At 40.1% G+C, this 23,761-nt stretch overlaps 1 protein-coding gene across 1 annotated transcript in view; it reads left to right on the plus strand.

Moving 5' to 3' along the window:
- Positions 1 to 23,761, plus strand: part of LOC124596129 — a 262,465-nt gene that overhangs the window by 208,874 nt on the left and 29,830 nt on the right. The window contains exon 22 of the mRNA XM_047135149.1: positions 12,443 to 12,628. Coding sequence (XP_046991105.1) covers positions 12,443 to 12,628 — 186 coding nt within the window. The remainder of the gene's footprint in view (positions 1 to 12,442; positions 12,629 to 23,761) is intronic.

The raw sequence follows: 23,761 nt of genomic DNA on the forward strand, positions 1-23,761 counted from the left end.
CGCTTAATAGTTCAGGGCTTCACTACACACAGAAGCGGATACACAGGTATCAGGGGCCTATGTGGAATGGACTGGGCATATATTTAGATTAGAGGGTCTTGCGGAAAGTACAGAAAGGACTTCAGTCTCAAAGGGCACAGAACAAACACAGAAAGAGGCTAGACATAACAACAATTAGTATTGTAGTTGTAAATTGTTATTGCTGTGTTGGGAAAGAACCAGAGTTTGAAGTGCTTATAGAAAGCTCTGAAGCTCAAATTCATAAAGGTACCAAAAGTTCAGCCAAAATTTTCATGGATGACCTAATGGTGATCAGAAAGGCTGAATTAAATACAGTTGGTGGCAGTGAGTTTGATTGGTGGCTGACCTCAAGATCGTTTTAGTGAAACTGATCACAACATCCAAATCCACCAAAACTAAACACAGAATATTTCTGTTTAAAAAAATCATGTAAAAATTCACTTGATGCCTTCCTAAGAGCAAATCTCCACATCTTCCAAACTACGTAACACAGGCCAGAAGAGGCTTAAATTCAAAGAAATAGTATTGGCGGCAATTGAGAGATTCATACCGAATAAATTAATGAAAGATGGTACTGATAACCCGTAATACACAAATCTATATGTGAACAAACTGTGAGAAATTAAGCACCTCCCAACAGCTTGGATGTCTTCCTTTTGTCCACCTCGTCGTGAGGAGATGCTTTAAGCTAGGCTGTGCATTGGGCACTGTCTTTTCAATCACCATCAATTGTTAAGTGAAGACCCCGGACCAGTCTGTGTGTACTGCAACCAACCATTGATAGTGCACCATTTTCTGACTTGATGACGATTTTGTAACCATTTATATTTCAGTCTATGTTTACCATATGAATTATCATACTTCCTTTTTTTTTTTTAAAAAAAAAAAAAAAAGCAGATACTACACGAGCTATAGATCACTTTTTTTTAAAATTGTAGTAATATGTCCAAGGAAATTTAATTTTCAACCATTTGAGCAACCTCCTCAAAGGGGAAGTGATCGTTTCTAGCTACCCCTCCACTCTAGTTCATCAGGCTCTGAGTGTTATTGACTTCAACTTCATTTGGTAAATGACTATTTGAAGTTATGACATGGGTGCTTATGACATCAGCTTTTCTGTGCCATAAAGCAGCAGCAGCAACAACAGCAAGCGAGATGCTTGAAGTAGTAATGAAACTCTGCATCGAAATACTTTCACTGCGCGATACCTGTGGTAACACTATCAATGACAGCACCACTAAAATGGAGTTATTTAATATATTTTTCTAAAATAACTTCACCAAAGACGACAAGGTAATTATTCCAGAATTGGAATCAAGAACAGCTGCCAGCATGAATAACTTAGAAGTAGATATCCTTGATATGGCAAAGACACTTAAATCACTTAATAAAGGAAAGTATTCTGGTCCAGATAGCATACCAATTAGGTTCCTTTCAGAGTATGCTGATACAGTAGCCCCGTACTCAGCAATGATATAAAACTGCTTGCTCAACAAAAGATCCATATCAGAAGAATGGAAAGTTGCATAGGTCACACTAATGTTAAAGACAGAAAATACCGAGTAATATGATAATTACAGAATCATAGCGCTGACGTCAGTTTGCAGAAGATTATGGAACACATACTGTTTTCAAACATTACGAATTTCCTCAAATATAAAGATTTATGGACAAATACTGAGTGCGGATTCAGGAAATATCGTTGTTGTGAAACACAGTTAACTCTTCATTTGCACAAAGTAAGGCTTTTGACTCTCTTCCTCACAGGAGGCTTCTAATCAAATTGTGTGCCTATAGAGTATCACTTCAGTTGTGTGACCGGATTTATAATTTCCTGTCATAAAAATCACAGTACGTAGTAACTGATGGGAAATTGAGTAAAACATACTCGATGTCTGGTATTCCACAGGGAAGTGTTGCAGAGGACTCTGTTGTTCCTAATCTATATAAATGGTTTAGTCCTTTTAGATTGTTTGCGGATGATGCTATCATTTACCATATACTAAACTCACCAGAAAATCAAAACCAATTGCAAAATGATTTAGACACGATATCTGTATGGCGTGAAACATAGGAATTCTCTCTGAATAAGGAAAAATGTGAGGTCATCCACAAAAGTAATAAAATGTGTCTCACATAGGAAAGTGGTTCAATATTCAGCCATTTTGCACATCTCCCTCCATTTACCACTGGCAGCCAATAAGATTCATTCTCTTTCCAAGTGGCTAGCTGTAAGTTAAGACAATCTCTCTCCTGCAGGCTGTGCTGTTGCCGTACTTTGTCACAGTGCAGTTTCATTCATAGAGGGAGCAAATTATTTGTTCAATTGTCAGTATTATTTTCCTTTAGCAATCTATCAGAAGTATGAATCTTTAAATGTGTTAGTGTTATTTCCAATAAAATAGTTGTGGTGATCGCAATAAATGTGAAGTGCTTCATGAGCAGGTGAGTGGGATTATGTACATCATTTACAAATTGTTCAAATGTGAACCTGGAAGTGAAACTTTGATTGTTGACATTTCGAAGGCACAAGAACAGGCATGCAGAAGCATGTGGTGTTCTATAGTACTAAAGTCTGCCTCACACAGGAAGGCAGCACAATATTCAGCCCTCCTCCACTAACCACTGACAGCCAATAAGATTCATTCTCTTTCCAAATGGCTAGCTGCGAATTGTAAATGAGGGGTGAGAGCTGTAGAAACATCAGGAGAAGTTGGTTTTGTGTCATGTGGAAAGCATTGTTATCACAAGAAACTTGTAACACAAATGGATGGCTTTGTCAAGTACATATTAAGGTGCTCATTCTTGAAAATGAACATGAATGGTGAATCTCTGACTTCACAAAAATTTGTTTAAATTATGCAAGAGAAAATTGGCTTCAAAGGTAGTGCTTCGTCAATGCAAAGAATTTTGAACGATATTGGTTTCAAATATGTTGAAACTAATGATGGAAGAAAGTTTTTAATGGAACAAAGGGATGTAGCTGCAGCATGAGCCACATGCCGGAGAATGCTGCACAAAATAAGAGAAAAGGGTGGTTCAATACTGCATGGAATGTGGGTGAATCAGTCACTCCAAGGAAAGCTGCTGTAAAATTGATGACGATACTGGCAGTTTTAAAGTTCTAATAGGAAAAGTTCTTGAGTAATTATTCTGCATGCTGGCTCTTAAGGTTTTGTTCCTGAGAGTAAAGTTTCATTTAGGGGAAAGAAAAGCAGCAGTGACTACTATTCAGAAATGAACATTGTCAGTTTCAAGAAGTGGTTCACTGAACAGTTCTTGCCATAACTTGCTCTGAAGCGAGTCAGTGTAATGGACATTGGTAGTATTACTCAGCTGTGACAGAGAAAACACTAACACCAGGAAAGCTCTGGCTTGCAAATAAAGATATTGTGCACAGACCCGTGCAGAATTCCTACAGCTCATTTATTTAAACGAGCCATGTTAGAAAATATACGAACTTGACTTACTTGCACATGAATGTGGTCACACAGTTTTGCATTTACCACCATACCACTGCCATTATGATCCAACTGAATTAATTTGGGCACAGGTTAAAGCCTGTGTCGCAGAAAGGAACAAACCATTAAAGACAGCAGACACCAAATGGCTTATGCATGAAGGAATAGACATTTCCCATTTAGCATGGGCAGCCTGTGTGCAGTACACTGAAAAGCTTCAGGAAGGGGACTTTAATATGGAGGTGAAAAGGAATAGAAGCCCTGAACCCATCACTGTAAATTTACAGTCAGCTGGTTTGGATACAGACTCAGATAGCAGTAACAATGGTATTATGATGTAATGTCTGAAATAAAGTAAATTAATAGTAGTTCTTGTTTTTAAAAACTTGTGTTGACACAAAAACATTTTTTAAAGTAACATCAATTGTATATGTAGTGTATTAAAATGTCCTGTCCTGGAATTTGTATCCTAAGAAGTATGCAGACATTCACTTTTTATGAGTGACATAACTATATTTTAAATATATTGGCCAAGCAGCTAGTTAGTTTGTTAGTTGTGAAATTTAAGCTTTTCCCAGAACTCACGAGAATCCAGCAGGATAACTTTGTCAAAAAATTCGATATTTCAACAAGTAGCAACCTGTCATTTTCAAGGCATGAATTGGGAAATGTCTTAAAATAAAAGGGATGCTTACATGTCGTTTGCATGTTCCATGGATAAAGAGTGTGGTCTCTCACTGTAATGTGGATTGTGTTAGTCTTTGTGATGGAAAAATATGACAACATACTGACTGAAACTTCATGGCAGATTAAAACCATGTGCCGGAGCGAGACTCGAACTCGGGACCTTTGCCTCTCGCGGGCAAGTGCTTTACCAACTGAGCTACCCAAGCACGACTCATGCCCCGTCCTCATAGCTTTACTTCTGCCAGTATCTTGTCTCCTACCTTGCAAACTACAGATTCTGTGGAGGAGGAGGAGTTGTCAAGAAAATATAATGATTTCAGTTGGTGTTTGTAGTTAAGGTTTGTTTCAATTAGATTCTTCACTTCAGCGATTAAGTTGTCAAAGATTTTCTTGGGTCAATACCTCGCTCATTTCTGTGTCCAATTATGGATCATTGATGACTAATGTAAAGAATTTCTCTTCCTCTTATTGTAACAATGAATGTTACTGTTTTTGATTTGCAATTGATCATTGAGAACAATTTTTTAATAAGCTGCCTTGAAGAGGTTCAAGAGTGGACAACATGTATTATCCTTACTGCACATTGCTGTGTAACTTTCTTCCTCTACGAAAAGTTATCTAATTCTGTGATGCTGTAACAAATTACTGAATGAAAGTAGAAAAAGTATGTCAGCTTTTTGACATTTTCATATACAAAATCTGCTGTGTAAGTGTGAGTGTACAATGTGCTGTTCGGTACGCAAATGAACCTTTTTGCTGTCTGCAGTAACATGATTTGGTAACGCGGACTTTGTTTGTCTGCTCTTTGCCACCTTGGTTGAGCAAACCTCATCCCCTCCACACTTTCCCATCTTCCTCTGTGCACAGAAGCGCCTTCCTACCTGACACAGACTGTAACTGAAATCCGTAGAAATTTCAATAACACAATAATTCCTACAAATCTAAAGACTGTCTGTTCAACTAAATACCTAAGAATTAAAATTACTAACAACTTAAATTGGAATTATCACATAGATAATGTTGTGGGGAAGCAAACCAAAGAATGTGTTTTATTGGCAGAACCAAGGAGCTGTAATAAGGGGAGTTATCATGACATAAGAATAGAAGCTGATCTCTGCCATGTCAGTTGCCTCAAACGTTAGCTTCAGGTGGAAATTTTTTGATATAAAATGCCAGCTTGCTTAATTTATAGGTGTGTTCTGATGATTAAGTGTGAATGAAACACATTTCATGGTAAGTGTACTCGGTCAAACGAAATTTTCTTTTACATACATTAATTTTGGTTGTGCTGTTTACTTTTACTCTACTGATTTTATTTCTGTCATTTCACTTTAGATTTCCTGTCAGACCAACTCAAAAAGCTATCCAGGTCAAATCTGTGAGAAGGAAAGATTGGAAACCACCCAAATTGAGCAAAATACATTCTGACCATTTTTAGAGAGAGGACATAGACATAACACCAGCTTCATCAATCATTATGATAGCTGCCTTTTCATATCTCACACTTCTCTTGCTGTTTACTTAAAAAAAGCCAAATGTGGCATATTACTAGATGAAATATGCATTTAAGATCAGAGAAGCATCTGAAAATCACTTCCTGATGTTATTCATGAAAGAATTTAATATTTCGTATTTAAAACAACTGTCATGTGCACATGACAGAACACAAAACAATTGTACATAGTAGTGTGCTAAAATTTTGGAGCCCAAAATGGCAGCACCAGCTTCAAAGCAATGTATAGCACAAGCCTGAAGTGCTATCTCCCCTTATTATAAGTCCATGAGCAGAACACTTTAGATGCAACAGACCTACTAGAGTGCCTCTCTACACTATGCTTATCCATCCTCTGCTAGAATGTTGATATGCAGTATGGCATCCTTGCCAGACAGGATGAATGGAGGACATCGAAAAAGTCTAAAGAAGGGCAGCTCATTTTGTGTTATCGCAGAATTGGGAGGGGGGGGGGGGGGGGGGGGGAATCATGGATATGATAAGTGAGCGGCAGTTGTTAAAACAAAGACAAGTTGTTTTCACAAAATTTCAAACACCATCTATCTTTTATGGATGCGGAAATATTTTATTGTTGCCACCCTATGTAGGGAGAAATGATCATAATAAAATCAGAGCTCGTATAAAAAGATTTGTGTTCATTTCTCCCATGTGCTGGTAGTGACTGGAATGTTTGAGAAATAATCTGAAGACTGTTGAAAGAACCCTCCACCAGACACTTAAATGTGAATTGCAGAATAGTCATGTAGATGCAGATATAAACTTCATATTTCTCTGTTTTTACTGTTGTCTCTTACTATCAGGTCTTCTGAGACTTAATAAATTGCAAGATCGTTATTGAGACGTAGTATATGTAGCAATTATGTTTCGCTGACTTGTGCTATGTGATTAAAAGTATCCAGACACACCCAAAAACATACATATTTCATATTAGGTGTATTATGCTGCTACCTGCTGCCAAATACTCAATGACCTCAGTAGTCATTGGACATCATAAGAGAGCAGAATGGCGCACTCCGCAGAACTCGCGGACTTAAAAACTTGGTCAGGTGAGTGGGCGTCACTTGTGTCATACATCTGTACGCAAGATTTCCACATCCTAAACATCCCTAAGTCCACTGTTTACTCTTTGATAGTGAAGTAGAAACACGAAGGGACATATACAGCACAAAAGCGTGCAGACTGACCTCGTCTGTTGACTGACAGAGACCGCTGACAGTTGAAGAGGGTCGTAATGTGTAATGGGCAGACATCTATCCAGAAAATCACACAGGAATTCCAAACTGCATCAGGATCCACTGCAAGTACTATGACATTCAGGCGGAAGGTGAGAAAACTTGGATTTCATGGTCGAGTGGCTGCTCATAAGCCACAAATCTCGCCGGTAAATGCCAAACGACACCTTGCTTGGTGTAAGGAGCTTAAACGTTGGATGACTGAACATTTTTCAAATGTTCACAGTGACGAATCACAATACACAATGTGGCAATCCGATGGCAGGGTGTGGGCATGGTGAATGCCCTGTGAACATCATCTGCCAGTGTATGTAGTGCCATCAGTAAAATTTGGAGGCGGTGGTGCTGTGGTGTGGTCCTGTTTTTCATGGAGGGGGCTTGCACCCCTTGTTGTTTTGTGTGGCACTATCACAGCACAGGCCTACATTGATGTTTTAAGCACCTTCTTGCATCCCATTGTTGAAGAGCAATTTGGGGATAGCGATTGCGTCTTACAACACGATTGAGCACCTGTTCATAATGCATGGCATGTGGTGGAGTGGTTACATGACAACAACATCCCTGTAGGATCTGCAACGAATTGACACATGGTGCAGGGAATGACAATTGAATCTCAATGTAGACGAGTTTAAGGTGCTGCGAATAAATAGAAAGAAAGATACTTATTATTTAGCTGCAATATAGCAGCAGTTAATTCCATAAATTATCTGGGAGTAGGCATTAGGAGTGATTTAAAATGGAATGACCATATAAAAGTAATCGTCAGTATAGCAGATGCCAGACTGAGATTCATTGGAAGAATCCTAAGGAAATGCAGTCCGAAAACAAAGGAAGTAGGTTACAGTACACTTGTTCACCCACTCCTTGAATACTGTTCACCGGTGTAGGATCCGTACCAGATAGGGTTGATAGAAGAGATAGAGAAGATCCAATGGAGAGCAGCACGCTTCGTTATAGGATCGTTTAGTAATCGTGAAAGTGTTACGGAGATGATAGATAAACTCCTGTGGAAGACTCTGCAAGAGAGATGCTCAGTAGCTCGGTATGGGCTTTTGTTGAAGTTCCGAGAACATACCTTCACCAAGGAGTCAAGCAGTATATTGCTCTCTCCTATGTATACCTCGCGAAGAGACCATGAGGATAAAAGCAGAGAGATTAGAGCCCACACAGAGGCATATCGACAATCTTTCTTTCCATGAACAATACGAGACTGGAATAGAAGAGAGAACCGATAGAGGTACTCAAGGTACCCTCCACCACACACTGTCACGTGGCTTGCGGAGTATGGATGTGGATGTAGATGTAGAAGTAATAGACTGACCTGCACAGAGTCCTGACTTGAATCCTACGCAACACCTTTGGGATATTGTGGAACGCTGACTTCACGCCAGACCTCACTGACTGACATCAATACATCTCCTCAGTGCAGCACTCCGTGAAGAATGGGCTACCATTCCCCAAGAAACCTTCCAGCACCTGATTGAACATATGTCTGCGAGAGTGGAAGCTGTCATCGAGGGTAAGGGTATGCCAACACCATATTGAATCCACCATTACCGATGGAGGGTGCCACAGACTTGCAAGTCATTTTCAGCCCGGTGTCCGGATACTTTTGATCACATAGTGCACATGACTGTTAAAAGTTAATCTGTCTCATTTTAAGTCACTGTTATTTTAAATCTCGTTCTTGCAGTACTCCAGTCTAAATTATATTTTCTCATTATCTCTTAGCAGTGACTTGATTGGTCAGGAGGTGCGTGAATAGTACTATCTTATTAGGAACTAGGAAGGGTGCTTAGGTCTCTCATAGAACTTTATGGGAAAGTTTCGTAATTGTTTACGTACCATTCCTAGTACAAGCATGTAACCAGTCAGAGGCGTCAGAATGTTTCTAGAGCTTTGCAAATTTTGTTAAATAGCATAGCAGTAATGTAAATTAGCCCACGGGCCACAGCAGGTGCAGGCTAAGTGCTTTCCTTGAGCAGCTTAATGTTATAATAACAAAAACTGCCACACTTGATTTCATGAATTTAAGCTAAGTTGCCAGTACCTTGTCTGTGCAGTTATGGTTGTGTTTAAAAGTATGACATCATGTTTATGAGCGATGAACTTGTCAAGCCCAGGATATGATGAAACAGCTATACTGATGGTAATTCTCATATGGATAAGAATAGTCTGAAGGAAAAAAGAACCAATTGATACCAGGAGGTAGTTTATTGGTGGCCTTAAAAAAAACCGACATTGTTGATTTTCATACATCCCGCCCCTAGATGAGGTTCTAATCTCCCACATTCCCAAACATATTTTTATGTTGCACTCTGTAGTTACCATTTTTACATTATTTTGTGGGTGGCATTTCTGTTTTCACTCTCCAATATTGATATATTTTTATTTTTCCACATTCTTCACTTTTAGATATGCTATTTCTAATTTTACTCGTATCTTCTCCTTTGTTTAAATTTTTGTTTTGTTCTTATTCTTTGTTACAGATATTAATTGTCTTTTTCCTGATCTTTACACATTTTCCCTCATTCTCATCCTGGCTTCCAGTGTTATTGCCTTATCTATGATGACTTGCTGACTACACTCCATAGCTGCCGGTCTCCAAGGTTTAATATCTTTTCTGCTTATGACGTCCAGTTTTCACTTCCTTTCTTGTTATTTTCTATTGGCTCCCTTGACTGGAGAGACTAGTTTAAGTCGTATTTCCTCTATCTCTACCTCTTTCATTTCCTTACTGTTGCACAAAATAAAATAAGTATTTTTCACCTTTCTCATGTTTGTCAGACTGTGTCATCTGAGGGTGAGAAGCATGCAAGCTCCATTGTTAGGTCGTTAAAGAAAACTCCCAGGGAACAAGCTGGCAGGTCAAGAGTCGAGAAGGAAGGCCAGTTTGCACTAGACACATTTGCCAGTGTGCAACTCACTATCAGTCGTAGCTCATTTTAGTGTGAGTGACTTGTGTATAGAGATGGCAAAATTTCCTGAAATATTGATAAATTGACATTCAGTAAATCATGTGAGTGACATCGAAGCTGACACTATATTAGATGTAAAATATTTATATTTTCAATAAATCAGATTTGAGGTATATCAAAAGAGTAATTATTATTTTAAATGAGTTGTTAGGTTCAAAACAGGAAATTTTTATTAGCTTAAATTGCATTGATACTATTGATATATCATTACCATCTCAACATGTGCAGTCAAGGTTCAGAATCATTTAGATGTATTCATCAAGTAGTGAAGAGACCTAGTGTAGCCTGCTTACAGTGTGCAGTAACAGTCTGAGTAAGCAGCTATTAACTGACCAGGTTTCCTTAAAAAGTATTGGTTACATGGTGAAAATTGTACTGACATAAAAATATACTGCCCTAACACTATAGAAAATTATCCTTTCATCATCTGCTTAAGAATCCATTAAATATGTTTAAAATATCTTATCAACCAGATTTCCGTATTGATATTTCAGTGTCAGTTCTTACTTAAGCTGCTGTGCATCTTGAATGGGAGGTCACAGTTTGTTAAATCCAGTCGAGTGGTGCAATTGTAATGTTACGTGTTTGGTGCAGTCAGAGCAGTTGAGGTCACATTATTCAGTGTCGGCAGTGTATTGTGATCTCCGACTCCACTCAGTTGTCTGGAATCATAATGGAGGAAAAACAAGTACTGTAACGCTCTCTGATGTAAAGCATGAATCTTGCAGGTTACGCAATAAAGACGTGGACTTGAATTAGAAGCAAGAGTTACACGATTTTGTTCTTGCATAATTTGCAGTCATTTAACTGATTATTGCAAGAGAATAAAAGTTGATTGTCATCCTTTAAGCTGTCCTAACCCAAAATTAATCCTTGGGGTTCTTCTCAATTGATATTGACACTGATTCTGAATTGTGTTATGCAAATATTTACATGCTGTGGTGATGACTGTTGGCTTGAGGAAAAAAGTCCAAGAGCTTGTAGAAATTTTGGTGGTGGTATTTTCCTTCATTCATAGTCATGAAGTAAATGAACAACAATTACTGTAACCACTAGTCAGTCAATAAGAGGCAGCATTGCACAATGCTGAACTCTGTACAAGGCAATGGAAATAATAAACTTTTATTGAAAGAAGGAGTAAAATTGCAGAATTAATTAATAATCTTCAACATTTTTTAGATATATATAATATTAGCTTCCTGTCAGCTGCTTCGCTCCTTGCACAAACTGTGTTATCTGCACAAATGTTATTTGTTTTTATTTAATGGAATTTCTATGTTGTACACAAATTGCAACATCATCTAAACATTTTACACTAATTAAGGCTGTAGGAGAATGCTCTTATCCAAATGTACTTCTGACCAAAAAGTGATTCTGACAGCTGGAGTTGGAGGTCTTTGTTAATCCTGCCTTTTGATTTCTTGTGGTAATATTTCCAAAGAAATGTTCATCCCCTAACACACATATCTCTAGAAGTCAAATACCAGTTTTCATAGATGTACTTTTGAAAATGTTTTAATATAATGAAATATTTTAAAAAACTCTGAAACGTGTTATTTTTGTTTCTAAAGGGGCCAAATACAAATTTTCTTGAAGTTAGCTTTAAAATTGCCTTCATAATGGCTCACTATCTCACACCCTTAGTGGTTGAGTTTCCTAAAATGTGGAAACACACTTTTTTTTAATTTCTGACTGAGAAACCAAAAACCAATTTTTGTGGTTCCAGCTTCAACATTGCCTTAAAAGAGACATATTTTCAAAATTCCTTTCATCTCCTACTTCACCCATCTCAGGGGTGTCATTTCAGACAATCCCTTACCAAACAAAGCCTACAGTACAAGATCAACGCTCTCTCCAAATTTAAAGTTTCTATCCTTAGCAGTTTTGGCTGTGATCATGGGTCAGTCTGTCAGGACATTGCCTTTTGTTTGTAGAGGTTAGTAAAGAATTATTGTAACATCTCAGTCTGCATCAGTAATGACATATATTGCATAACCACTTAAGTCAATTTAACTTCCAGAAACAGTGAAAGCCATGTATTTCTGACTGGAGAAGTTTTTGGAACTTTGACAGGTAGTCCCTCTTCCTTGTGCACTACAAAAATTATCTTCATATTGTTGGCTATAATGAAATATCAGTTGAAATTGTTATCATGTAGTTTTGTATTTTTGCAAATAATTCTGCAACTGTCATGTTTTTGTGGGTTCAATTTCACTATAGAGAGAACTTTATATTTTGCAAGCGCTCCAGTAATTATGAATAAAAATAATTTGTACTACTTCAGTTTTTTGCTTTGGGTAATGTCATAATAATAAAAGGCATTGGCAATAATAATCACAAATGTATGCATGCTGATATGCCTTTCAGCCATGTGAATTAAAACAAAATAATGTCATTTTTATTGAAACCATTAGCAACAGCAAATTTTCAGTCTCGATTCACTGTTGGTAAAAGTGAGGAAAAGCTTATGTTTTCTTTAAATTGTACTTTGCACGTCAGAAAAGAAGTTTTTCAGCGTGTTTAAGGGATTTTCTCTGTTTCTTTTTGCAGGGCATGTTACCTTTTACAGGTTGACAAAGATGAAGAGTTGGTTAATTATCTTGTAAACATTGTGATAGGTGACACGTCAGATGGAGTTACTTCTTTCTCAAGACTAAGAGCTCTCCAGTGCCTGCTCTCTACTGTTTCATTGTCTGCATTAGAGAAACTTTTTGGCAAGGATGAAATGTACATCAGGTATTTAAACTTGAAAGAACAAATTATTATTATTATTATTATTATTATTATAGTAACGTTACTTTGCCAGAAAATGAACATGCTACACATTTTGCCTCCTGAAAGTAATTACTGGCCAGCAATTGGGTATATAATATATTCGGTATATCATGTTCCTGCATTTCTGGGGACTCCTTTCCACATAATTTCTCTCTCAGTTCTTGTAAAGTGGTCAGCATGCCATGCCTGTTCACTCACATCTGCAGTATTAAACAATATAAAATCCAGGCTGGAATAATGACAATATTATGAAAAGGTTAGGTTGCTATTCACCATGTAGTGGAGTTGTGGAATTGCAGGTGGACACAACAAAAAAACTACTAAAGATGTAAACTTTCAGCCAGAGGGTGTCCTTCTGAAATATACAAAACACAACACACACACACACACACACACACACACACACACACACACACACACTCACACTACTGTCTCTGGCTGCCAGGGCCAGACTGCGAGCAACTGCGCATGATGGATGCAGCAGTCTTGGCGGTGGGGATAAGGCTGGGGTGGGGAGTGGAAGGCAGAGCAGGGTACAGGTAGGGGAAGGTAAAGTGCTATTTGGGGGAGCATACAGGGACGAGGTGGAGAGAGCATAGTGGAGTCGTGTGCAATCTGGAGGCTAGCATATAGTGTGGGGGAGCGGAAGAAGGGAAAGTGAAAAAACTGTGGGTGTGTTTGTGTAATAGAAGGCTATGGAGTCGGAACAGGAATGGGGATAGCTGGGTGAAGAACAATGAGTAATGAAGGATGAGGCCAGGAGGGTTACGGGAATGTAGGATATATTACAGGGACTGTCCCCACCTCTGCAACTCGGAAAAGCTGGTGTTTGTAGGAAGGATCTAGATGGCACAGGCTGTCAAGCACTCATTGAAATGGAGGATGTCGTGTTGGGCAGCATGCTCTGCAACAAGGTGGTCCACTTGTTTCTTGGCCACAGTTTGTTGGTGGCCATTCATGTGACAGATAGCTTGTTGCTTGTCATGCCCACATAAAATGAAGCACAGTGGTCGGAGCTTAGCTTGTAGATCACATGACTTGTTTCACAGGTAGCAATGCCTTTAAAGGAATAGGTGATTCTTGTGACCAAACTGGAGAAGGTGGTGGTGGTGGTGGTGGTGGTGGTGGTGGGAGGATGCATTGGACAGGTCTTGCATCTAGGTCTATTACAGGGATATGAGCCATGAGGTAGGGAGTTGGGAGCAGGGGTTGTGTGTCTGCATGGACAGGTACATTGTGCAGGTACGGCGGATGGCTTTTTTATTATATATATATTTTCTTTGAGGAATGGGGTAGAAGAGGGGGAACGGGGAGAGAGGGAGACTGGCTCTCGGGAGAGGTTCTGGGATGGGTCTAAGGATCTGACGAGAGACTGGAGATCCTGCTGAATAGCATTCTCTGTCAAGATTTAAATTACCTTTCACTGTGCCACGAAATGGGGAATGTCCTACACAGTATCCTCCCCACCCCTCCCGCAGTGGTATTCTGCCCACCACCGAATTTATTCAATATCCTTGCCCATCCCCACACAACCCTTGCTCCCAACCCATTGCCTTACAGCTCATATCCCTGTAATAGACATAGATGCAAGAGCTGTCCGTTACATCATCCCACCACTACCTTCTCCATTCTGGTCACAAGCATCACCTATCCCATTAAAAGCATGGTTACCTGTGAAACCAGTCATATGATCTATAAGGTAAGCTGCAATCTCTGTGCTTCATTGTATGTGGGCATGACAACCAACAAGCTGTTAGTTTGCATGAGTGGCCACTGACAAACTGTGTCCAAGAAACAACTGGACCACTGAGTTGCTAAGCATGCTGCTTCACAACCTGTGCCATCTGGATCCTTCCTATCAACACCAGCGTTTCTAAATGCGCAGGTGGGAACTCTCCCTGCAATATATTCCAAGTTTCCGTAACCCTCCTGACCCCAGCCTTTATCAGTCATTGTCTTCACCCGCCTGTCTGCTTCCCTGTTCGGTCTCCACAGTCTCCTGTTGCTTAAGCACACCCACAGTATTTTTACTCTTCCCCCATGAGTCGTAACTTCCGGACTGCACCTGGCTATGCTACGCGCTCTCCACCTCATCCCTGTATGCTCCCAAAAACAGCACTTTACAGTCCCCCACCCACACGCTGCTCTCCCTCCCCCACCACCCAGACTGCTTCCTCCATCATTCGCAGTTGCTTATAGTCTGGCCATGGCAGCCAGAGACAGTGGTCCCAGAAAAGTTAGCAAGAGTCCAGTAGTTAGATCCAAACACATTGGTTTGCAGAGAGAACCTTGTGAGGAAACATTTGGTAATGCAGCTGATTACCTTCCGCTGCATAGCTTACTAATCATCAGTTTGCCCTCCACAACAGTCTGTCAGACTGTTGTAATCACATAGAGGGTTCTCACTCAAACGAGCAACCATTGTAGGCCACCAGAAGTTGTCTAAGGCAACTTGTGATGTCAATCATTAGAGCAACTGTGTATTACTTAAAGATTCCATTCGCCATTGGAATAGCCCCTTTTATTGGACTGTGAATAGATTTTCACTTTCTGAAGCCCAAATGACTGAGCTGCAGCCTGTGCAGCTCTTTGTCTGCATGCAGGTGGTAACAGAAGCCTAACCTAGATCCCCCCCCCCCCCCCATTTCTCTTTCTCCCTCATCCCTTGTCCATTGCAAATGCCTACATCATTTAAATATAAAATTCGTCAAATCTGTTCTAATTAACACATACCAAATCCTCATTTTTCATGGAAAATGTGTTGTCTTCTTGTTGCTAATGATCTATTGCATGGAAAATTTCAGTTTTCATTGTAGATATAAACTCTTAATTACCAATATTTTATAAAAGATTGTTAACAAATTTGTAACAATGGAAATTCGAGGATGGAATGTAACAATATAATGTTGCTACTCACCATATAGCGGAGATGCTGAGTCGCAGAAAGGCACAACAGAAAGACTGTAAGAAAGTTAGCTTTTGTCAAAAATAGGACACCCCCCCACACACACACGATAAATTTGTTATGTTTTTTTTATTGATAATTAAGAATTTATATTTGCAATGAAACCTGTCATTTGTGTACAATGTGTAATTAGAAACAAGACGATGTTTATTTTTCATAAAAAAATATGATTAGACTTGGTTAATTTGCATAATTTGATGAATTTTATAATAATACAATGTAGGTATTTGAATTGAGGAAAGAGAGAGAGAGAGAGAGAGAGAGAGAGTGAGAGAGAGAGAGAGGGGGGGGGGGGGGCGAAAAAACAAAAACCATATCAAGATGTGAACCAGCGATCCAATGATCATTCTCAACACTACTGTGTGGGCCCCTTGGAGCTTCGTGAAAAGTGCCTTAGGTGAAAGTCCATCAGAAAACTTCAAAGTCAGTTTTCTCGAGAATTTTTTTTAGAATTGTGCACTTCCTTGGGGTGATTGATATTTGAATTATAAACTTAGTGTACCAAAAATGTAAAAAATTTCAGAAGTCAGATTGCAGGGTCAGGGTGGTCTCTTTGTTAGTCAACTGCTGGTCCCTGCACCTATCACTAATCCTCCATAGGTCTTTTTGCATACCACAAGAGTCTTCTGGAATTACTATCTTCTTCTATAGTAGTGCTCATGTAACACACACTTTTGGTCAGGGCCAGTTTGAGGCCCAAGCAACACAAACAGCCAGTTGTGGCACCAAGCCGAAAGGAGCAGCAGAGGTAGCCAAGTATAAAATTTGTATTCAGAGTGAAGAGTAATTAGAAATGAAATAAGATGTGGGTGAAAGTATACACTAAGACAAGCAAACATGTTCCACAGTAATGGGTCTGCAAATGAATCGTTTTGGAGATAACTGTGAATGTGCATCTGTGAGCTGCCACTGACTTCAGTATGAAGTATTGCTGCAGTTAATATAAATTTATTTGAAATGCAAACTTCAGTAGTAAGTCTGCATATGATTGGGCTCAAATTTCACCCATGGCCTCCCCTGAAAGGAAATACTGCAGTACTTCAGCACATTAGCCATTACAGTTTACTGTACCTGTGCATGTTAAAGGTGGTGTTCCACATTTCGTCCTGACATTTGGATGCAGTAGTGCACTCCGCGTAATTCACTGCTCGAGTTCTTAAACGTTATCAATGGGAGTGCTGTACACTTCACTTTTGAGGTTCCCCAGACAAAAATCAAAATTATTAAGGTCAGGTGACATTGGAGACAAAGGTACTGGCCCTACTTGACCTGTCAGTCTTGGACCATATTGGTGCAGTAGTTGTCCTCTATCAGCATAGAAGTATTGGTGATCATTCATCCATGTACTGCATTCCCAAAGTTGCCTAATGTATGGTAAGCTGTAGATGACTGTTTAACCCAGTTAGATGGGAGCTTAATCGAAAAGTGTGTATTTCAAATACATCAATAAGATAATTTTTCATACTATAGTGAGTGGCAGCTGGTATCCACCACCACCACCACCACCACCACCACCACCACCACCACCATCAGCCAATTCAATCATTAGATGATGTGGCCTCTTCGAGTCGTGGATTCAGGTAGGCTTTCAGAAGTCTTCTCCAAGTGGGACGGTCTTTGGCAGTTCTCTGTTAGGTGTTACCAGCGATCTTCTTGATGTCTTTGTCCCATCTGACTGGTGGTCTTCCTCTAGGCCTCCGGTGCTCTCTCGGACTCCACTCCAGTACTAGCTTCGTCCATCTGTTGTCTTTTCTTCTTGTGACGTGGTCAGCTCACTGCCATTTCAAGGAACCTACTCTCTCTAAGATGTCATTAACCTTCTTCACAGACCGGATGTCATCTGCCCTTTTCCTGTCCTTTCTTGTATAGCCCAGCATTGATCTCTCCACGGCTCTCTGTGCTGTCCAAAGTTTCCCTTTTGTAAATGAGTTCAGTGTCCATGTCTCGCAGCCATACGTCATCACAGGAAGAACGCATTGATCAAATACTGCTTTCTTCAGATTTACTGGCATTTTTGATCTGAATACTTTTGAATTCTTCCCAAATGCTTGCCAGCCAAGCTTGATGCGTAGATAGATTTCTGGCCTTACGTCTCCCTTCATATTTATAATCTGGCCAAGGTAGACATATTCACTGACCTCTTCTAGTAGACTGTCCTGGTATGCACACATTTACAAATTTCAGAAACTGTTCACTGTTGGGCCCATACATCCTGGAATGTTTTGTGTTCTGTTATGGTGCACTGTCACATGTCAGTTCTCACTATTGTGAACCACTTGTACGTACACGGAGGTGACAAGTCATGGGATAGTGATATGCACATATACAGATGGCGATAGTATCACATACACAAGGTATAAAAGGGCAGTGCATTGGTTGAGCTGTCATTTGTCTTTACCGAGCGAGGTGGCGCAGTGGTTAGCACACTGGACTCGCATTCGGGAGGACGACGGTTCAATCCCGTCTCCGGCCATCCTGATTTAGGTTTTCCGTGATTTCCCTAAATCGTTTCAGGCAAATGCCGGGATGGTTCCTTTGAAAGGGCACGGCCGATTTCCTTCCCACTCCTTCCCTAACCCGAGCTTGCGCTCCGTCTCTAATGACCTCGTTGTCGACGGGACGTTAAACACTACCCATCACCAACCATCATTTGTCTTAGGTGATTCATGTAAAAGCTGTCCGACTTGATTATGGCCACATAGCGGACATTAACAGATTTTGAACATGGAATGGTAGTTGGAGCTAGATGCATGGGACATTCCATTTTGGAAATCATTACGGAATTCAGTATTCAGAGAAGCAAAGTATCAAGAGAGTGCCAAGAATAGCAAATATCAGGCACTACTTCTCACCACAGGCAACACAATGGCCGACAACCTTCAGTCAACATCTGAGAGCAGCAGTGTTTTGCATAGAGTTGTCAGTGCTTACAGACAAGCAGACTGAATGAAATAACTCAGAAATCAATGTGGGACATATGGCGAAAATTGGCATTAATGGGCTATGGCAGCAGACGGCCAAGGCGAGTACCTTTGCTAAAAGCATGACATTGCCTGCAGTGCCTCTCCTGAGCTTGTGACCATATCATTTGGACACTAGATGACTGGAAAACTGTGGCCTGGTCAGATGAGTCCCAAATTCAGTTGGTAAGAACTGATGGTGGGATTAGAGTGCGGCACAGACCCCACAAAGTCATGGGCCCAAGTTGTCAACAAGGCACTGTGCAAGCTGGTGGTGGCTTCACAATGGTGTCTGCTGTGTTTATATGGAATGGACTGGATCCTGTAGTCCAGCTGAACCAATCACTGAATGGAAATGGTTATGTTCGGCTACTTGGATACCATTTGCAGCTATTCATGGACTTCATGTTCCCAAACAATGATATAATTTTTATGAATGACGATGTGCTGTTTCACAGTGTTGGTTTGAAGAGCATTGTGGATAATTCGAACAATATATTAATTATAATGCTTGCATATGTCTCACAGTTGGTGCAAATATTTTCATGTGATGCCATTTCAGTGATGGGCATGTCAGTTTAAAATGGTGCTGTGTGAACACCTGTTACCATTCAGCTATTTATGAATCAAGTAAAATGAGTAAAACCCCAAAGAAAGGCAATAATTTGACAGAGTGGATGGGGGAGATGTCAAATGACATATTATTAGTGTGGAAATAGCAATTTCTGGAGCACCACTAGCAGAACTGGTTTGAGAACAATTTCTCAAACAAGTTCTGCTAGTGTTCCTTCAGAAATTACATTTTCCCCTCTTTCAGTTTCATTCTCTTAGCAATAATATATTGAGTTCTACCTCCTTCAAAGTATTCAATCCAGTCACAGATCTGCTCTGATACTTGGTAGGCTTGTATTTTGCTCACTAGACGACAGTGTGGAACTGCACTGAATGACTTGTTTAAGTCAAGGAACACAGTATCAACCTAGACTTGTTTGTCTGTGGCACTTTGAATTTCATGGACAATCAGAGCAATCTGTTTTTACAGAATCCATGGTGGTTTGTATAGAGGAGACTTTTGTTCTCCAGAAGCATCATAGTGCACGAGTATAGAATATGTTCCATAATTCACCAACAGTATAGGCCTATAATTATGTGCATCCATTTGACCATCCTTGGAAACAGGAGTGACCTGGGCTTTTTTTCCAACTGCTTAGTACCCATTGTTCTTACAGAATCCTGTGTTAAACTACTACTGGAATGGGACCAAGATTTTTTTGCGTAATCCTGTAGAATTTCACAGTTACCTTGTTAAGTACATATGCGTTTCCTGTATTGAAATGATTTTAGTTGCTTTTGTGTTCTGCAATAACTTATGTCAATATCTGGCATTTTGGCATTTGCACAGTCATTGATATGAGGAACTACTTTATGATCCTATCCTCTACAGTAAAATGATTGTGGGATGCTGAATTCAGTTGTTGTTGTTGTTTTTGGGGGGAGGAGACCAGACAGCAAGGTCATTGGTCTCATTGGACTAGGGAAGGATGGGAAGGAAGTCGGCCGTGCCCTTTCAAAGGAACCATCCCAGCATTTGCCTGGAGCGATTTAGGGAAATCACGGAAAACCTAAATCAGGATGGCCGGACACAGGATTGAACCGTCGTCCTCCTGAATTCAGTAATTAATCACTCTGTTGTCCTCTGTTTCAGTGTCATTACAATCACTGAATGAATGACAGAATAGATGATTTTGATCCACTTACTTACGGCACAATGAAAAGACGGCTTAAATATTTAAGATTTTGGACACTATCCTGGAACTCAGTATCAGTAGCAGTGTAGGCGTTGTAACCGCGACCATTCCGGTCGTGGGGTGGCCATAAACCAAAGCGTGGTGGGACCATATGGGAGTGGCCTGCGAACAAATAAGACGGACGAACAGAAAAGGATGGACACGCACGATGACAGACGAGTGAGCAAGACACCAAGAACAACAACACGCAAGAAGCAACAGGGTCACAAGCGAAAACCTCACAAAATCAACAACGTTCGCTAGTACACGGAAATAAGCAAAGTAAACACAATGTCTGTAAGCGAGATATCGGGGGACTCGCACGAATATCAGGCTGCCTCAATGAGTGAGAGGCAGGCACTTAAATACACGGTAGGGTACGTCGCTATTGGCCACTGGGACTACGTGCTCCACAGTGGCGCCCTCACATTATATACGGGTCAGGAGCTTGCGCAGCCACAGCTTACGGTGTGACGGCTGAGGATTCGAAACCCATGGCGCTCTGTACCAGAGTAAGGACATGAAAAATTCAATTTTGAATATTTTGCATAATTATTAGCTGAATTTAAAAATTTTAAAATGCTGTCATAACCTACTCATTAAAAGGTATAAACTGAGGTTAAAAGTTTAACACAATAAGGAAAGTGTTACAGTTACAAACTATGTGTTTGTGTTTGAGGCAGCATAACTAGTGGCACACGAATGTATTGACTTTAATAATCCTGTATTTGAGAGTGAGAGCACTTAGCAACATCTAACAAACTTTAAGCATAATTTGAAGCTTTTCCTTAACATTTTCTCACTTAACATGCTTAAAGGCAAATATTTAACACATTAACTCATTTTTGAAGTAATCAGACTTCCAGAGCTATTTTATACATGGGAGTTCAGTTCTTCAAACAATTAGGGGTAGACAACTTTCTAGCACAGCCATTGTATCACGTCGGTTCTTTACCATCCCTCGTGACCCTATATGGTATGTACTGGTCTAAGGTGTATTGTAAAATGGTTCTTGAATTTCATACACTTTTGCTCCAGATTTTTGTTATCAAATCAATGGCAAAATTTCACAGGGTAAGTAATTCAAGATACCGATATCTTTTAGTTTATTACCAGCATTTTCTGCCTATCATTTGTATCTGAAGAGAGAACAAGCATTACGTAGCGTCAACCATTTAAATTGCCAGAAATATAGTAATTGATGTTATAACATCCTGCTGATCATTTATGTCCTCCTCTGCCTTAAGCATGTGTCTTTTAGTTATGATGAGGTCTAAGGCATTACCTTCACAAGTTGGTTCTGTAAGTATGTGGTCAAGGTAACTTTCAGATAAGCCTTTCATAATGATAGGGTTTTTTTTCCTGGTGCATAAGGCTAAGTTCACTGTAACAGTAGATAAACACTAGTTCATCAACTTCGGATACAATAACATGGATTATCGTATTTCCAAACCTTGGGGTACAGCAAATTAATGAATATAACAGTTCACCACACCACATGCTGCACACTACAGTTGCCATTCAGAAAACCCCTGATTCCTTACCAGTTTGCCCCTCATCCTGATAATTCCCCTGATAAGGGTATGAGATTTTTAAATATCATGTAGTTGTACAATCAGTGAACCATGGGACTGAGGAGTATGTAAGTAGCATTCACTGTCTCTTTGCTTTGTATTCATTGCTGTTAACTTAGACATAAGCAACAGAGGAAAGAGCATATAATTAGTAAATCATGAAAGTACAAAGCTTAAGAACGCATCGTAATTGTTATGCAATGAGAAGTGAGTGATCTGATGCTGTGGTTAAGAAGCAGAATTAAGGTTCAAGAGGACTGCAACTCAAAGCTGGCACCAGTCACCCATACCTATTTTTTCGGTTCCCTTAAATTTGTTTTTCCGTTGTCACCCCCCCCCCCCCCCCCCCCCCCACCACCACCACCACACACACACACACACACACACACAAAAATTAATTCTGTGTAAGAAAATGACAGGGCTTTGTGAACGAAGTCATGACATCTTTTTTATGTTAGAATAGGCTAATGCCAAATATTGAATAATGATTTTGCAGTGTAGATGTAAACATAAAAATTTCAAATAGGTTTGTGATGTATTAAAGTTAATGAAACTGGTAATGAAGGATGTAAACACTGACTAAGCAAAACAGTGTTTGTAATCAAATTTTGGTTTTTCTATAAATTCATAAGTTTTTCTTGAGCAATAAATTGAGAGGTTATGACTGGAGCCAGTACTTCCATTTTGCAAACAGAACATTAGGTATCATTCTATCTCGTTTTATGTATTTGCTTCAATACCTATAGGAAGTAAGCAACTTTTTAGGTCAACAGATTAAAAGATAATCGGTGGACTTAATTTAAAGTTATTTGTTCACAATTGTGTAGTACATTGCACCATCCAAAATGCAACCACACTGTGAATGCTGTTCTCAAACAGGTGATGAGTTGCTTGATGTTCGTGAGCAGTTGGAAATTGCCCTGACTATCACCAAACAATTGGCAGCTGCTGCTATGAGTGTGTTGGAAGATGGCAGCTGCTGCTATGAGTGTGTTGGAAGAGCTCGTGACAGTCATGTACCTCTGATACTGGTACCAGAGGTACCTCAAGTACTAACCTCTCCAGTGGGTCCTGTCTCCTTTGCAGAAAATACAGGCTCTGTCTTTACTTGTCCACTTGACTGTGGGTGGTATGTCAACTGTAGATCTAGGTGTCCTGTACAGGGTGGACAGGAATCAGGGGAGGACTCAAGAGAGTTGTACCGACCCCCAAACCAACGAGTGTGATGTACTGTTTTTAACTGAAACTGAGCCAGTGGGGCTCACTTTACCTGTTTTGTGGTGGGAAACCTGTTTTGTTCCGTGTCGAGAGGAGGCAGCTCAAACGTGTGGGCACTGATAATACCACTTACGGAAATGGCAGCAAGGGACAGGGAAGGACACCAGGTGCACTCAGTGCTTGTGCCTGGGGGGCCTTATTCAACTTGTTGAAGAGGCTATTCCAGCAACCATTGAGGGAACAAGGTGCAGCCAGCTGCAGATGGTGGTGCACGTTGGAACAAATGATACCTGTTGCTTTGGCTCTGAAGTCATTCTTGTCATTCCAGTGACTGGCAGAGAAGGTTGAGAAGACAAGTCTTGTGCGTGGAGTTTCAACAAAGCTCACAATTTGCAACATTGTCCCCAGAACTGATCATGGCCCTTTGGTTCTGACCCAAGTGGAAAGGCTGAACCAGAGACTAAGTAGGTTCTGTGACAAGCTAGGCTGCAACTTCGTGAATTTGAGCCATAGGGTTGTGAGCTATGGTGTTACCCTAAATGGGTCAGGTGTGCACTGCACATCACAGCTTGCTACTCAAGTAGCTGATG

The sequence above is a fragment of the Schistocerca americana genome, chromosome 2, assembly GCF_021461395.2.
Source record: "Schistocerca americana isolate TAMUIC-IGC-003095 chromosome 2, iqSchAmer2.1, whole genome shotgun sequence".
NCBI lineage: Eukaryota > Metazoa > Arthropoda > Insecta > Orthoptera > Acrididae > Schistocerca > Schistocerca americana.